The sequence below is a fragment of the Pelophylax lessonae genome (assembly GCF_965119305.1).
Source record: "Pelophylax lessonae genome assembly, chromosome: 2".
NCBI classification, from domain to species: Eukaryota; Metazoa; Chordata; class Amphibia; order Anura; family Ranidae; genus Pelophylax; species Pelophylax lessonae.
In genome coordinates this window covers 26,022,836-26,040,967 of record NC_138769.1, presented here as the reverse complement: position 1 = coordinate 26,040,967, position 18,132 = coordinate 26,022,836, and the positions used below count along the sequence as shown (strand labels likewise).

The following is an 18,132-nucleotide window of genomic DNA, read 5'->3' as shown; positions in this document are numbered from 1 at the left end:
GTATCGCTGTATTGAAGTATCTAAACCCAAGAACAAAAATATTATATAATGCAGCTTACCAGTACTTAGATATTTCTGTCTCTATTTGTTTTTTCAATCTAAGAACATTTTCAGCAAGTACAGAAAATACCTCTTGATCCTGCCAGAAATGCCATGCCCATGTCACTTTTATAAAAATAAACTATGTTATGGAGTCACAGGTGGGCATCAGCAAAAGGGCAGGGGGTGCCTTCCACCTCCAAGATGTTATGAAAATCTAAAAAGCTTCCAGTCTGATCCCCAAGGCAACCATATCCTAACAGAACCTTATTTTATATTGGCTAAATTACTAATTCCTCCATACCCAACATGAATGCCAACTGTCCCGGTTTTGCAAGGATAGTCCACACCACAGCATCTTGCCCTTCTGTACTGCCGATGTTGTGTCCCGGGTCATGTCTCATTGCTGTGTCTAATAATTCCCGAGTACATGCAAACCGTCCCGGTTTTGCAAGGATAGTCCACACCACAGCATCTTGCCCTTCTGTACTGTTGATGTTGTGTCTCGGGTCATGTCTCATTGCTGTGTCTAATAATTCCCGAGTACATGCAAACTGTCCCGATTTTGCAAGGATAGTCCACACCACAGCATCTTGCCCTTCTGTACAGTTGATGTTGTGTCCCGGGTCATGTCTCATTGCTGTGTCTAATAATTCCCGAGTACAAGCAAACTGTCCCGGTTTTGCAAGGATAGTCCACACCACAGCATCTTGCCCTTCTGTACTGTTGATGTTGTGTCCCGGGTCATGTCTCATTGCTGTGTCTAATAATTCCCGAGTACATGCAAACTGTCCCGGTTTTGCAAGGATAGTCCACAGCATCTTGCCCTTCTGTACTGTTGATGTTATGTCCCGGGTCATGTCTCATTGCTGTGTCTAATAATTCCCGAGTACATGCAAACTGTCCCGGTTTTGCAAGGATAGTCCACAGCATCTTGCCCTTCTGTACTGTTGATGTTGTGTCCCGGGTCATGTCTCATTGCTGTGTCTAATAATTCCCGAGTACATGCAAACTGTCCCGGTTTTTCCAGGACAGTCCCACGTCTTGGCCCTCTGTAACAGTAATTCTCTGTCTTGGGCCATGTCTCCAGGATTTATAGTAGAATTGCTGTGTCCTTGTCATTTTCTGTGGTCTGACCTGGAAGCACAAACAATGTTATCTCCCTTCTGTAAACTAATAATCCCCTATATACTGTGCATGCAGAGTGTCTCGGTTTTGCTAGTACAGTTATCCATCTTGGCTCTCTGTACCGTTGATGCTGTGCCCCCAACCATGTCCAACAATCACAGCAGAATTGCTGTGTCCTCGACACTTTGTATTGGCTGAAAGCACTAACAATGTCAGCTCTCTTGTGTAGACTAAAAATTTCGAAGTACATGGGAACTGTCTTGGTTTTTCCAGGACAGTCCCCCATCTTGGCCCTCTGTATTAGCAATTCTCTGTCCCAGGCCATATCAAGGATTTACAGCAGAAATGCTGTGTCCTTGTCATTTTCTGTAGGCTGACCAGTAAACACAAACAATGTTATCTTTCTTCTGTAAACTAACAATCCCTGAGTAAATGCTGAGTACATTTGCTAGTACAGTTCCTCAGCTTGACCCTCTGTATCATCAATGCTGTGCCTAAAGATCAAAGCAGAATTGCTAGGTCCCCCACACTTTCTATTGGCTAGCAGGGAAGACAGCAGAAATGCCATGTCCTCATCATTTGCTGTGGGTCGACCTGGGAGTACAAACAATGTTATCTTCCTTTTGTTAATCACCAAATACATGTAAACTTTCCAGGCTTTGCTTGGACAGTCCCACATCTTGACCCTCTGTACCACCAATGCTATTTCCCAGGAAATATCCCAGGATCACAGCAGAAATGTCAGGTAATCATCACTTCCTGTGAAAGCACAAACAATGTTATCTTTCTTCCTAAAACCAATAATCCCTGACCTACGTGTGAATTGGTTTTGTAAGAACACTCCCATATCTTGGGACTCCGTACCCCCATATGCTGTGTCCCAGGGCCATGTCCCAGGATCACAGCAGAAATGCCGTGTCCTTGTTGATATCCTATTGGCTGACCTGGAAGCACAAACAATGTTATCTTCCTTCCTAAAACCAATAATCCCTGACCTACATCTGAATTAGTTTTGGGACTATGTACCCCCTCATGCTGTGTCCCAGGCCATGTCCCAGGATCACAGCACAAATGCAGTGTCCCCGTCGATTTCGTGTTGGCTGACCTGGAAGCACAAACAATGTCATCTTTCTTCCTAAAACCAGTAATCCCTGACCTACGTGTGAATTGGTTTTGTAAGAACACTCCCATATCTCAGGACTCTGTACCCCCAATGCTATATCCTGGGCCATGTCTCAGGATCACAGCACAAATGCTGTGTCCTCGTCGATTTCCTGTTGGCTGACCTGGAAGTACAAACAATGTTATCTGTCTTCTGTAAACTATTAAACCCCCACATACATCAAATTTTCCCATAGTACAGTCCCACATCCTGACCCTCTCTACCGTAAATGTTGTATTCTGGGTCGTGTCCGGGGATCACAGCATCAACCTTGTTTAATTTACTGTGCATGTGTAGTAGCTCGAAAAGACATTAATTGCAGAATCTGCGGCCACAAGTAGGCGGTCCCAACATATTTAGAGGTGGGGTCTGAGCAAGATCATCCTAGAAAGTGGAAGCAATTTAGTGTGACCATCCAGAAAATGGGCGGCCGAAATGTGGACTGTGGGCGGGGTTAACAGTGTCCAGGAATGCCGAGAAAAGCAACTGTTGTCTAAATTACAGTTGTGTATTTTTCTTGAATCTTAGTGTCATTTGTGTATTTCTTTCAGATCTGTGCAGTAATCCAGTCTAAAGCTTTACCTCTGTGCAGGAGCTTCCTGTAATAAAGACCGGTCACTGCTGCTCTCAGTCCTTGTGCAGGGTTACTGGTCTTGTCTCCGCCCCCTCCTGTAGTTTACTGCAGGCAGCCTGTAGTGGGTGGAGTCTGCTGGGTCCCTTCTACTTCTCTGCTCTCTACACAGTCTATGTACAGCACAGGGATGTTACTTTTAGAAGGTAATATCAGGGTTTGAAAAAGCATTAGGTGCACACAAAGTAGGTTTATATCCTTTGTGGCTAATTGAGAAATACACTATATTATCAAAAGTATTGGGACACCTGCTTTTACACGCACATGAGGTTTAATGGCATCCTAGTCTTAGTATGTAGGGTTCAATATTGAGTTGCCCCACCCTTTGCAGCTATAACAGCTTCAACTCTTCTGGGAAGGCTGTCCACAAGGTTTAGGAGTGTGTATATGGGAATGTTTCACCATTCTTCCAGAAGCACATTTGTGAGGTCAGGCACTGATTTGGAAAAAAAGGCCTGGCTCGCAGTTTCAGCTCTAATTCATCCCAAATGAGTTCTGTTGGGTTGGGGGCAGGACTCTTTGCAGGCCAGTCAAGTTTCTCCACCCCAAACTCGCTCATCCATGTCTTTATGGATCTTGCTTTGTGCACTGGTCCAAATCATTTGGTGGAGGGGGGGGGGGGATTATGGTGTGGGGTTGTTATCCAGGGGTTGGGCTTGGCACGTTAGTTTCAGTAAAGAAAACTATTAGGGCGTCAGCATACCAAGACATGTTGGACTATTTCATGCTCTCAACTTTGTGGGAACAGTTTGGGGATGGCCCCTTCCTGTTCCAACATGACTGAGCACCAGTGCACAAAGCAAGGTCCATAAAGACATGGATAAGTGAGTTTGGGGTGGAGGAGCTTGACTGGCCTGCACAGAGTCCTGACCTCAACCCGATAGAATACCTTTGGAATGAATTAGAGTGCAGAAGAGTTGAAGCTGTTATAGCTGCAAAGAGTGGGCCAACTCAATATTGAACCCTATGGACTAAGACTGGGATGCCATTAAAGTTCATGTGCATGTAAAGGCAGGTGTCCCAATACTTCTGACAATATAATGTATATTCAAAGTGGTTGTAAAGGCGCAAGGCTTTTTACCTTCATGCATTCTATGCATGAAGGTAAAAAAAAAAAACCTCCTCTGTGCAGCAGCCCCCCAACACCCCCTAATATTTACCTAAACCAAATCTTCCTCCATCGATGTGCACAAAAAACTTGGCTCTCCAGGCACTCTCCCTCCTCATTGGATGAGACACTGAGTCAATCACAGCCAGTGAGCCAATGAGAGAGAGGGGGTGGATCTCTGTGTGTAAATGGAGCCTGCTTGGGTGCTCCTGTTGCAAGCTGCTTGCTTGGCAGACCGGGACGGGCCGGGCCGGGACGGGACGGGGATCAAGAACGACCTCAGAAGAAGAGGATCAGGGCTGCTCTTTGCAAAACCATTACACAGAGTAGGTAAGTATAACATGTTTGTTATTTAAAAACATAAAACAAAAAAGCCTTTGATATCACTTCAAATAAAAATTTTTGGGTCTAGAAGTCAACTTTAACTTGGGCAGTAAGAGAGAGTTCCAGGGTGTCAAGACCTGGAGCTCTCTAGCAGCAAAGATAGAGGTGAAAAGATTAAATGATTCAATGTAGCAATTTTGGAGCAAATTTTAAAGCCTCTATTTAATATGACAGGGCCCTTCTTTAAACGATCAGCACTTTTTTTTAAATTTCATCCCCGTAAAATGTTGCCGTTGGCATAATCATACCGCGTGGAATAGGCGTCCTAAAGTGACACTTTGCTTTGCGGTTGATCATTTTTGTCACGCTGTCATTGCTCCAGGCATAAATATGAATTTTAGTTTTCTTTTTTCCTTTTCTTCTTCTATTTCTTTTTTTTTTTTTTTATCTGGCAAATGTGTTACAAAGGAAACATCTGATCTGCTCGAGGCTGACTGCAACAGTCTGGCTTTCTACTCCGTAATATGGACCTGTCAGTACAAACTAACATTTACCTAGTCAGCAGTGCATCAAGGATGACCTGTATGTCATGCTAACCACTCATTCTGGGAAATGCCTTCCCATGCTTGTACATCGTTAGTTTTGGCGGTGATGATACAGATGTGACGAAGCAGCAAAATGAGATGGGGCTTTCTAGACACCATCCCGGGAATTCATAAAGCGTGTGCTGCGTGTCCTAGACACTCATGGGAAAACCATCTCCAGTTCTATGCCTTTTCTTACAACACATTCATGGACATGTCAGAAACATGAACATGTATTGGCTGCATGGGGTGGCACTGAAGCCAGAGTGTCCATACCAGACCCTCCTTTCTCATCGCATGATCAGGTCCTTGGCCATTGGTTGTTATAGGACTTTGTATCTGGTAGCATCCTAGAAGCAAAGTATGAAGTGCTAAGAGCAGTGGTCTCCAAACTGCGACCCCGGGGCCAGATGTGGCCCTTTACTTTCCTTTATCTGGTCCTTGAGGTATTATTCCTCCCACTTACACCAACAATGGGGCACTACTCTTCCCACTAACACCAATGATGGGGCACTATTCCTCCCAATGATACCAATGATGGGGCACTATCCTTTCCACTAAAACCAAGGATGGGGCAGCATTCCTCCCACTTACATCAATGATGGGGTATTATTCCTCCCACTTACACCAACTTTGGGGTAGTATTCTTCCCACTTACACCAGTGTTGGGGCACTATTCCTCCCACTGATACCAATGATGGGGCACTATCCTTTCCACTGACACCAACGATGGGGCAGTATTCCTCCCACTCACACCAGCGATGGGGCAGTATTCCACCCACTTACACCAGCAATGGGGCAGTATTCCCCCCACTTACACCAACAAGGGGGCAGTATTCTTCCCAATTATACCAACGATGGGGCAGTATTCTTCCCACTTACACCAATGATGGGGCAGTATTCCTCCCACCCTCACCAACAATGGGCCAATATTCTTCCAACTTACACCAACGATACGGCAGTATTCCCCCAAACTTACACCAATGATGGGGAAGTATTCCTCCGACTTACACCAATGATGGGGCTCTATTCCTTCCACCGATGCCAATGATGGGGCACTATTCCTTCCACTGACCCCAATGATTCTACACTATTCCTTCTACTGACACCAACAATGGGACACTATTCCTTCCACTGATACCAATGATGGAGCACTAGTCCTTCCACTGACATCAATCATAAGGCACCGTTCCTCCCACTGACACCAATGATGGGGCTCTATTCCTTCCACTGATGCCAATAATGGGGCACTATTCCTTCCACTGACACCAATGAGGGTGCATAATTCTTTCCAGTGACACAAATGATGGTGCATAATTCCTTCCACTGACACCAATGATGGGGCACAATTCCTTCCACTAGCGCCAATGATAAGACACTTTTCTTTCCACTGACACCAACTATTTCTCCCCTTAATACCAAAGATCAGGCAGTGTTTACCCCCACTGGGCACAGTCTGGCCTCCCTAAAGTCTAAAGGGCAGAAAAATTGCACTTTCTTTAGAAAGTTTGTAGACCCCTGGCCTAGAGCATCCTAGCAACCAAGGAAGTTGTGTCGATAGCTTTCTAGCAACCAGTGAAGCTGTGTTGACAGCATTCTAGCAAGCAGTTATATAATGCTAACCGTGTCCAAACAACAAATAACTCTATGCAGCCAACAGTGTCCTAGCAACCAAGGATGCTGTGTGACCAACAGAGTCCTAGCAAACAATAAAGCTGTATTTACAGCCTACTAGTAACCAATGAAGTGGTGCTGACAGTGTCCTAGCAACCAATGATGCTGGGCTGACAGCATCCCAACAACCAATTATGCTATGTTGACAGCAACCTAGCAACACAGGATACTGTGTGGTCCACAGCATCCTAGCAATCAAAAACACTGTACCGATAGCAAAGCAACTAGCAATCAGTGACTAAGGTGGTGGTGGTGGGGGGGGGGGGTGCTTTGGAGGCTTAGGGTTAGGGCAGCACAGCCCTTCTTACTCCAAAAGTAAATTAGTCTTATTTACTGATATTTTCCTTACCTCAGAACTGTTAGTATCTCTTATTGAATTTGTTGCAGCCATTACAACCTCTTGAGAAAATGATGCTAAGAAGAAGGTCCCAGCAGCCAATGTGTTGGCAGTGTGCTAGCAACCAAGGACACTGTGCGGCTGACAGCATCCTAGCAACCAGTGATGAAGGGCTGACAGCATCCCATCCTGAATAATTTGCATGTGTTGGAACTATAACTAAAATTATTACAAGGCTTTTATGAGTTAACTGCAGATCTTCTAATGAGACCATACCACTAGATAAAGTGTTGGAAATGTTTTATTGAATTGAGGCCAATGGTCTGCATTAGGCCAGATATTGTACAGTAGAATTTATATTCAGGAGTACAAACTGATCATTCTTTTTTTTTTTTTTTTATTGAATCTGATAGTTCTAACCCCCCCCCCCCCCAAAAAAAAAAATAAAAATAAAAATACCTTGTCTACATAGGTGCTGTTGAAAATCGAACTTTCAGTAACTTTTCCAGTCTACATGAATAGTTGGCTTTGTGATAGCCATGGGTAGAAGGTTCTAATAAGAAGATAACTGCTGGAATTCCCATTAGATGTATGAAATCAAACTTCCACTTGCAGCACCCAGGGGGAAGAAATATCTGTTTTTGGAAGCATTATTACCATTATTTTATGTTATTTCCTTAGCAAAACATGTCAGTGTTTACAAAGCGACGTGCTCCTTCCTCCGTGACTCCAATCAATCTCCCTTTGTAATTCTTGCATATTCGCCTTCCCGCTTTGACTTCATTGTTTTCCCTCTCTGCTGAGTTTTACAGAAAAGATAACAATTATTCCTTCACTCGCTGTACCTCTCTGCCTAAGTAGCAGAAATATTGATGCGGATATGATCTGCACCGCTCGGCCGGGGCTCAGCTTCCTGCTGAATGAAGGAGACGAGCGCCGGTGATGGAAAGGCACGTCAAGCTTCGGATACACTCAACATAAACTATTAGAGACGTGACATGGGCAGGAATTAATCCCGACAACGTCACCGCCCGACAATACCGACCGGTACAGGAGAGAGGGACGTCAGAGAGGAAAGTTCAGAGGGAAAAAAAAATCGGAGATCTGGTCAGAGAGTGATTTATGACTTCCACCGGCGGGGCGATCCGTCAGTGTCTTGTCTGTTGCTGGGCAAACACTCACTATCCGTAATTACAGTAACAAGCTTAGTGCGCAATCACGTCCCTACACCGCCGGACGCACCGATTCCTGGTTTATTGTCATTTATTTATACTGACATTCTACAACAAACTCAATTTAGTCCTAAGAACGCCAGCATATGACTTTCTCAGTGACCTTCATTTTATATCTATCTATCTATCTATCTATCTATCTATCTATCTATCTATCTATCTATCTATCTTTCTATCTATCTATCTATCTTCCATTTTGGTAAAAAAAAAAAAAAAAACAGAATTATTGATTAATCTATAAAGCTACACAAATGTTCTTCCTTCCTTCCTTTTCTCTCTTTCCCTCCCCACTCTCTCTCTTTCCTTCACTTCTTTCTTCCTTCCTTCCTTCCTTCCTTTTCTCTCTCCTGCTCCCCAATCTCTTTCCTTCCTTCCTTCCTTCCTTCCTTCCTTCCTTCCTTCCTTCCCTTTCCTTCCACATTCTCTCGCTTTCCTTCCTTCCTCCCCCCCCCCCCTCCCTCCCTTCCATGTCTGTGCCTTTCCTTGCATTTCTTCTTTATCTAGGTATTATTCCTTCCCTTTGCTTCCTTTCTTCTTCCTTCCTTCCCTTTCTCTTTTTCCCTCCCCATTCTCTCTCCTTCCTTACCTTCTTCCATTCTCTCTCCTTCCTTACCTTCTTCCATTCTTCCCTTCTCCCCCCCCCCCCTCCCTCCTTCCTCCCCAGTTTCTCTTTTTCCCTCTATATTCTCCTTCCTTCCTTCCTTCCTTCCTTCCTTCCTTCCTTCCTTCCTTCCTTCCTTCCTTCCTTCCTTCCTTCCTTCCTTCCTTCCTTCCTTCCTTCCTTCCTTGTATCTGTTCCTTTCCTCTGATTTCTTCTTTATCTATGTATTACTCCCCAACACCCCCCCCCTCCTTCCTTCCCTTCTTCTTCCTTTCCTTCCATTTTCTCCTCTCCTCACCATTCCTCTTCCTTCCTTCCCTCCCTGTGTATGTTTCTTTCCTTTCACTTCTTCCTTATCTAGATGTTACTCCTCCATTTCCCTTCCCTCCCTTCCTGTTGTCTTACTTCTTCTTTCCTTCCTTCCATTTCCCTCCCTATTCTCTCTCCTCCCTTCCCTTCTTCCTTCCTTCTTTTCTTCCTTTCTTTTCACACTCTCCCCATCTCCATCCTTCCTCCCTTTCCCTCCACATTTTCTCCCTTTCCTTTCTTTTCCTTTCCTTTCCCTTCCCTTCCCTTCCCTTCCCTTCCTTTCCTTTCCTTTCCTTTCCTTTCCTTTCCTTTCCTTTCCTTTCCTTTCCTTTCCTTTCCTTTCCTTTCCCTTCCCTTCCCTTCCCTTCCCTTCCTTTCCTATCCTTTCCTTTCCTTTCTCACTCTCCCCCTCTCCTTCCTCCCTCCCTTTTCCCTCCCCAATTTCTCTCCTTCCTTCCTTCTTTCTATTCCTCCCCTCTCTTTCTCCCCCCTTGTGTCTGTGCCTTTCATTTCCTCTTTATCTAGGTAATACCCCTCCATTTCCCTCCCCCTCCCCCCCTGACAATAGAAAGGCCTCCTGTTGTGAAGTAGGTTCCTCGCCAAAATTAAAAATCTATTGGCACCAAAGTGTGGCTCCAAATATAAAAGGGTAGAAGTAGTGCGGCGTATGGCTGAGCGGATCCAGGTTAGGAGATGTTTATGTACAGTCAGGTATTGATCTGCAGTGAGATGAATCTGGTGATTGGGACTATCCTGGGCCCTATTATTCCAGCCATTGCTTTGTTCTCTGAGTCTCGCTCTCCCTGCGGAGTTCCTCCCTTCGCTCTCCCCCAATCTGTGTCAATGTAACAGTGTGATACATCATTTACCTGTCTATACAACTGTCTGCTCACCAATACTTTGTATGAGATTCCACCGCCAGACCAATACACCCCCAGACAGGGGACAAAGAGCCACCCGATACTCAACGTTATCAATGTCATTCTAATGAGACCCCTCCATGTATACATCCGCTGCATGGTATATCCGCCTACACATCTGTGTATAGTCAGAGAAAAGATACCCAGACAGGAAGTCACCAGTGCGAGCGGAAATAACGTCCCCTCAGGAATCTACACAGGGTGTGAATTCCATAACTTGTATCAAAGCGTGGAAAGAGCGCAACATTGTAATAGATTTCATATGTCTGTTTACATAATATCTATCTATCTATCTATCTATCTATCTATCTATCTATCTATCTATCTATCTATCTATCTATCTATCTATCTATCTATCTATCTATCTATCTATATATCTATCTATCTATCTATCTCTAATCTATCTATCTATCTATCTATCTATCTATCTATCTATCTATCTATCTATCTATCTATCTATCTATATCTATCCTCTAATACGTTCAATTATGTTAAATATTTTAAAATCTTCCATATTGTATGACTTGTCTCTGGATTCATGAAGACGTGTCCTCAAAGGAACCCATCATAGAAAGTCTGCATCCCCTACCCCAAGGCTATGGAAAGAATGTCAGTTATCATACTCAGGAGAAAAAAATAAAACAGAGAACAGAACGATCAGCAGGTTACTGCAGTCCTGCTTTTAAGCGAGAGATTGCAAACAATTCTTATGAAATTATAAAAAAATTAAAAATAAATCTAACAATTAAATAAAACCAAAGTTTTCTTTAATTTATTTATTTTTGGAGAATCTTGTTGATTCCTTTGATTGATTTTTGCATTTTTCCTGGACTGTCCCATTAATTTCCCGGTTCTCTCCCTCTTTCAGATGTTACATAGAAGACAGGAGCTCTAAGGTGGCATGGTTGAACCGCTCAGGCATCATTTTCGCCGGACAGGACAAGTGGTCCCTGGACCCCCGGGTGGAGCTGGACAAGAGAAGCGTGCTTGAGTACAGCCTGCGCATCCAGAAAGTGGACGTCTATGATGAAGGACCCTACACCTGCTCTGTGCAGACCCAACACCACACCAAGACCACGCAAGTCTATCTGATTGTGCAAGGTAAGGAATATCCTGTGATTGGTGGATTGTACAGTTGTATGTATCATATTTCAGACATAATGTGCAAGGACTGGAAAACATATCTGTCTACTAGCCTAACCGAAGAAATCCCTTACTGCTGCTACCAGAAGTGTTTCCAGGGCCTACTGATTGGCTGTCGCAATGGTCACATGATCTGTCCTATGGGGCTCTAAATCATAAACGCTGATCCAGAGAGTGGGGATGGTGGTGGGGGGTGGCTAGCTGACTGAGCGTGCTCCCAGCACAGAACAGCAATGCAGGCTGTACACATATATACGTGGCAGCAATGTATAAGGAGATGCCAGCTATTGAAAACGTGCCAACCTAAAATAAAAGGAAAGAGTATTTCCTTATTGGTATAGAAGGGGTTCTTTACAGTAACAGCACTAGGGCTATATATGGTAATTTTAATGGTAGGCAATCGTTAAGGTTTACCAATAAGTGCAATCAGATTAGGGATTTGGTGTAACGGTATGGGTGATCGGACTACGCATTCTTCTTGGTAAGGGTCCTCAGATTGTAGAGCGTTTAGTCTTCTGTTACTCAGACGTTATGTTTTTTTTTTTTTTCAAAGGCATTGTAATTGGACCGCCGACCCACACTGTGTTTGTGGTCTTCCGTCACTATATGGCTTCCTTGCAGTCATGAACATATATACCAGATTTTCCCAGTTGCCCTCATACAAAACTTGCCAACAACTTAGCCTGTACTGGAATCACTCTTTATTGAACAGTCACACAGAATTTATATACATCATGGACCTCCCCCTCCTGATCATATTACCACACACAGGTCCGGGGTTGCCTGATTACATTATCATATGCAGATGAAATTGTATACAGAAACAGAATTAACCTGAACTAATTATCTGGCCATCTGGACAGAACAATGTGGGCTCATTAAAATTTAACAATGGAACAGGCAGACTTAACACAATCCACATTCCACCTCAATAGATAGACAATAGGACAAGACTGCCAATGACAGTCGGTCCATCTCCTACATTGAAGTACATGGAATACACATCTACGTATTGCTATGATTATTTAGGAGTCAGACTTTATGGAAACAGGCTATAGGTCTCACAGTGTAAAGTGGGATTCAATCTTCATATTCCTTGAGAGATATTGCTGACAAATATTACTGTCCCACCTGCAGCAATCCAAACCATTAAGTATCTGTCTTTCACTCCCAGTGACGGTGAGTACCGTCACTGGCATTTACTAAAATTTACATTTTTAACATGTTCTGCAGCCCACTGTTCCAAACATGTCACCTTTGAATGAAGAAAAGAACCCCCCTTCATTATTAAAGAAAGGTTTCTTTCGAGTAACTGTAGTAAGGTTATAGAATTCATTGTAAGGTTAGTCAAACTGTTATTGTTTAACTATAAATGCAGCCAGATTAGTGAGTCTGGTTATTGTATGGGTCATCAGACTGCACATTCTTCACTGTAAGGGTAGTCAGACTGTGGAGCTTTTAGTGTTTCGTTACTCACACATTGAGGTTTTTACTGAAAAGTACAATTGACTAAAACCTAGATTTTTTAGCAAGTTCCAAACATGCCACTATTGACTGAAGAAAAGAGAGCCCAATCATTATTATAGAAGGGATTATTTACAGTAACTGTAGTAAGGCTATAGAATTCTGCGTAAGGTTAGTCAATATAAATGCAGTCAGATTATCGACTTTTATGGGCAATCTGATTGTCAGTCAGGATATGGATTTTTGTTTTTTTGGTAGTAAAACTGCTAATTCTTCACCGTAAAGGTAGTCAGGTACTGTAATGTAGTAGTGTGGCATCTGTGGATTCTCTTGAAATGGGATGGTAATTGCTTTATTAACATCAAATTACAAAATGGTTTGTGTAGCAATTATATATACTTTATTATTATTATTATTATTATTATTATTATTGATATTATTACTATTTTATTAAGAGTAGTTAGTGATGGGCCAAACACCCCCCAGTTCGGTTCGCTCCAGAACATCTCAAACAGGGAAAGGTTCTACATGTGAACTCTATTAAAGTCTATGGGACACGAACATGAAAAATCAAAAGTCCTAATTTTAAAGGCTTATTTGCAAGTTATTGCCATAAAAAGTGTATGGGGACCCGGGTACTGCCCTGGGGGACATGTATCAAAGCAAAAACATTTTTTTAAAACAATCGTTTTTACAGGAGCAGTGATTTTAATGATGCTTTAAGTGAAACAATAAACATAAAAAATTCCTTAAAAGCCGTGCCTGGGGGGACCCCTTAATGTGCCTGTAAAGTGGTGCATTTGTACGATGCATGTAGCCTGTTGCAGCAATACTGACATTTCTAAAGGATAAAATGTCATTTAAACTTGCTCACAGCTGTAATGTATTGTCTGCTCCAGGCAAAACAGATGCCATGCCAAGCTGACCAATATTTCCCATAGACGCCAATGTTAAAGACGGGGAGCAGTGCCATGCCCAAGCTAACCGATATTTCCCATAGACACCAATGTTAAAGACGGGGAGCAGTGACACGCCAAGCTGACCAATATTTCCCATACACGACAATGTTAAAGACTGGGAGCAGTGCCATGCCAAGTTGACCAATATTTCCCGTAGATGCCAATGTTAAAGACTGGGAGCAGTGCCATGCCAAGTTGACCAATATTTCCCGTAGATGCCAATGTTAAAGAATGGGAGCAGTGCCATGCCAAGTTGACCAATATTTCCCGTAGATGCCAATGTTAAAGACGGGGAGCAGTGCCATGCCAAGCTAACCAATATTTCTCATAGACCCCAATGTTTGAGACAGGAAGCAGTGCTATGCCAAGCTGACCAATATTTGCCATTGATGCCAATAAGCACTGAAAGCTGAAAATTGGTCTAGGCAGGGAGGGGGTGAAAGTGCCCTATATTTAAGTGGTTAAGGGGGAACTCCACGCCAAAATTGAAAAAGAAAAATGGCGGAGGGCCCCCCAAAATCCATGCCAGGCTCTTCGGGTCTGGTATAAACTTTAAGGGGAACTACACGCCAAAATAAAAAAAAATGGCGTGGGGCCCCCCCCCCAAAATTCCAGTTCCGTATCCGAGCATGCAGCTTGGCAATCCAGGATAGGGAGGGGCGAGCGTGCGCCCCCCTCCCTCCTGAACCATACCAGGCTGCTTGCCCTAAACATGGGGTGGATGCTTTGAGGTGTCCCCCAAAGCATCTTGTCCCCATGTTGATGGGGAAAAGGGCCTCATCCTGACAAAATATACACAAAAGACTGTTTTTGACAAGTCCTTTATTCAAAAAGAAAAATTAAAAAATAGTGTCCCTTGATGTTAATCCATCGTCAATCACGACGCTCGCCGGACCCGAAAAATAGAAAAAATTGAAAGACGCTTCCGCCACTTCTGAGGCTACCCACCGAATGATGCTCTTGAGCTTTGACAGCTCTTTTAAAGGCAAGGGTCGGGGCCAACAGGTTACGTCACCGGGGGGCACTACTCTCTTCTGATGTCACGTGACATCATGTGACGTCAAAAAGGGACGGTGCCACTGAGCCCCGCCCCTTGTCTATAAAAGAGCTGTCAAAGCTCAAGAGCGTCATTTGGCGGGTAGCCTCAGAAGAGGCGGAAGCGTTTCTTTCTTCTATTTTTCGGGTGCGGCGAGTGTTGTGATTGACTATGGATTTACATCTAGGGACACTATTTTTTTTTTTGAATAAAGCAATTGTCAAAAACGATGTACCCGATACTCATTCACATAGGGGAGGGGCAGGATCTGGGGGCCCCTTTGTTAAAGGGGTCTTCCAGATTCCAATAAGCCCCCCACCCGCAGACCTCCACAACCACAGCCCAGGTTTGTCAGGAAGAGGCCCTTGTCCCCATCGCTTGTCCCCCCCCATCCTGGTCTGCCAGGCTGCATGCACGGATAAGGGTCTGGCATGGATTTTGGGGGGGAACCTATGCCGTTTTTTTGTTTTGTTTTTTTTAATCTTGGCGTGGAGTTTCCCTTAAAATCTATACCAAACCCAAAGGGCCTGGTATAGATTTTGGGGGGGACCCCATGTCTTTTTATTTTATTTATATTTTTAATTTTGGCATGGAGTTCCCCTTAAGATCAATACCAGACCCAAAGGGCCTGGTATAGATTTGGGGGGGGGGGGGGCCCATGCTGGTTTTTTTATTTTTTTTATTCTGTCATAGGGTTTATTATTATTATTATTATCATTATTATTATTATTATAAATATTATTATTATTATTATTATTATTATTATTATTATTATTATTATTATTACTATTATTATTATTATGCTACTACTATTACTACTACTACTACTACTACTAATAATAATAATAATATAAACAATAATACCAATTATTACTATTAATAATAATAATAATAATAATAATAATATAAACCATAATAATTAATAATAATAATAAAGAATAATAATAGTAATAATAATAGTATATTAATAATACTATGAATGCTTCTACAAGTATAAGTATTATTATTACTACTATAATTGTTGTTGTTATTATCATTAGTAGTAGTAGTATCAGCAGTAGAAGTAGTAGTAATAGTAGCACTTGTAGCGTTATTAGTATATTAATAATAAATGTAATAATAATTATATTATTATTATTATTATTATTATTATTATTATTATTATTATTAGTAGTAGTAGTAGTAGTAGTAGTAGTAGTATATTTCTATTATTAATAATAATATTGTTATTAATAGTAGTAATAATAGTAATGTTAATATTAGTATTATTATATTAGTATTAATACTATTAGCTTTATTTATAAAATTATTATTGATTTTTTTTTGTTTGTTTTTTTAAATTGGAGTTTTCCTTTAAACCTTCCAGCAACCGCAGCGAGTTAATGGTAGACGCAATTAACACATATACATTGTTCTTCTTGAGAAGAGACATTTAAACACAGCAGTCAGTCATTGCCCTCTCCATCTCCATAGCTATGGTGCGTGTTTGTGGGCCGGTTAAACAGCTCGTACATAAAGATCTGTATGACTACAAGGACAAAGGACTGAACGTTCGGCCATGAAATGTACCGCATGTGTAGATACAGCACAAAAGATCCATACATTCCTTTTTCTTTTACAGCGTTCCATTATTGTACACAATCTGTGCTTGTTACATAAATAGATCCATACATTGATTCTTTGTACCATAATCTATCATCCCCCAGTGCGGCTATCTGGTTTCATTATGGCTGTCCGGTGATTGGTTTTACATGTTATACTACAGAAAACTCATCTCATTGATCAATTGAAGAACATCGTGGATTTGTAATGATTTTTTTGTTTTTATTTATTTATTACATACAGCTGGTACATTTTCCCATCACTGGCTTTAAGAATTGGCGCTTTTATAGCTCTCTGTATGTGCGGCTGAGTTTGTTTACTGGCAGCAGTGATACATTGTATTCAGTCATCATAAATAATTTCCGTAATCTGTCTAATAAGTGGGTTTTCTATGCTTGTGACTGCCATCTGCTGTCTATAATGTGGTATTTCACTGAAATATTGCAATCAGGAAAATACAGCATCTTGGCCACTAGATGGAGCTGGTAATAATAGGAAATACACATATTATGGGGATTGTGGCTGTGGTGAAGTCACGGTCAAAGGGGAAAAATACGACTCAGAACCAAGAGTGAACCACCAATACGGGGGAAGGGGGGGCGGAGGGTTTTTACGTTTATAAGCTGGAAACTTTGCAGCGTAATAGAAGCATTGAGGGTAAAAGGAGGAGGACACTACTCCTGGGGTGCCTTGGTGAAATTTACTTTACATCAGTGGTTCCCCAACACATAAGATGTCCCCTCATCACACCAGAGCCCCCTTCATATCAGAGGCCCCTCATCACATCAGAGGTCCCCCATCCTCATCAGAGATCCCACCATCACATCAGAGATCCCCCCTCATCATTTCAGAGGTCCCCCCATTACATCAGAGATTCCCCTTCACATCTTATCTTCTCCCGTCACACTAGAGGTCCCTCAATCACATCAGTGGTCTCTCATCACATCAGAGCCCCCCCCCCCCCCCATTGCATCAGAGGTCCTACCTTTACGTCCGGGGTCCCCATCACATCAGAGGTCCTCCGATAACATCAGAGGCCTCCCATCACATCAGAGGTTCTCCTTCCCATCAAAGGGCCTCCCATCATATCAGAGGTCCTCCCATCACATCAGAGGTCCTCCCTTCACATTAGAGGTCTTCCCATCACATCAGAGGCCTCCCATCACATCAGAGGTCCTCCCAACATATTAGAGGCCTTCCATCACATCAGAGGTCCTCCCTTTAGATCAGAGGTCCTCCCATCACATCAAAGGTCTCCCATCACATCAGAGGTCCTCCCTTCACATCAGAGGTCCTCCCATCACATCAGATGCCTCCCATCACATCAGAGGTCCTCCCAACATATTAGAGGCCTCCCATCACATCAGAGGTCCTCCCTTCACATCAGAGGTCCTCCCATCACATCAAAGGCCTCCCATCACATCAGAGGTCCTCCCATCACATCAGAGGCCTCCCATCACATCAGAGGTCCTCCCTTCACATCAGAGGTCCTCCCATCACATCAGAGGCCTCCCATCACATCAGAGGTCCTCCTTTCACATCAGAGGTCCTCCCATCACATCAAAGGCCTCCCATCACATCAGAGTTCCTCCCATCACATCAGATGCCTCCCATCACATCAGAGGTCCTCCCATCACATCAGATGCCTCCCATCACATCAGAGGTCCTCCCAACATATTAGAGGCCTCCCATCACATCAGAGGTCCTCCCTTCACTTAAGAGGTCCTCCCATCACATCAAAGGCCTCCCATCACATCAGAGGTCCTCCCATCACATCAGAGGCCTCCCATCACATCAGAGGTCCTCCCATCACATCAGAGGCCTCCCATCACATCAGAGGTCCTCCCATCACATCAGAGCCCCCCCCCCCATCACATCA

At 43.1% G+C, this 18,132-nt stretch overlaps 1 protein-coding gene across 1 annotated transcript in view; it reads left to right on the top strand.

The window, feature by feature from the left end:
• LSAMP (limbic system associated membrane protein) overlaps positions 1–18,132 on the top strand; it is a 1,007,988-nt gene that overhangs the window by 448,892 nt on the left and 540,964 nt on the right. The window contains exon 2 of the mRNA XM_082245475.1: positions 10,918–11,150. Coding sequence (XP_082101601.1) covers positions 10,918–11,150 — 233 coding nt within the window. The remainder of the gene's footprint in view (positions 1–10,917; positions 11,151–18,132) is intronic.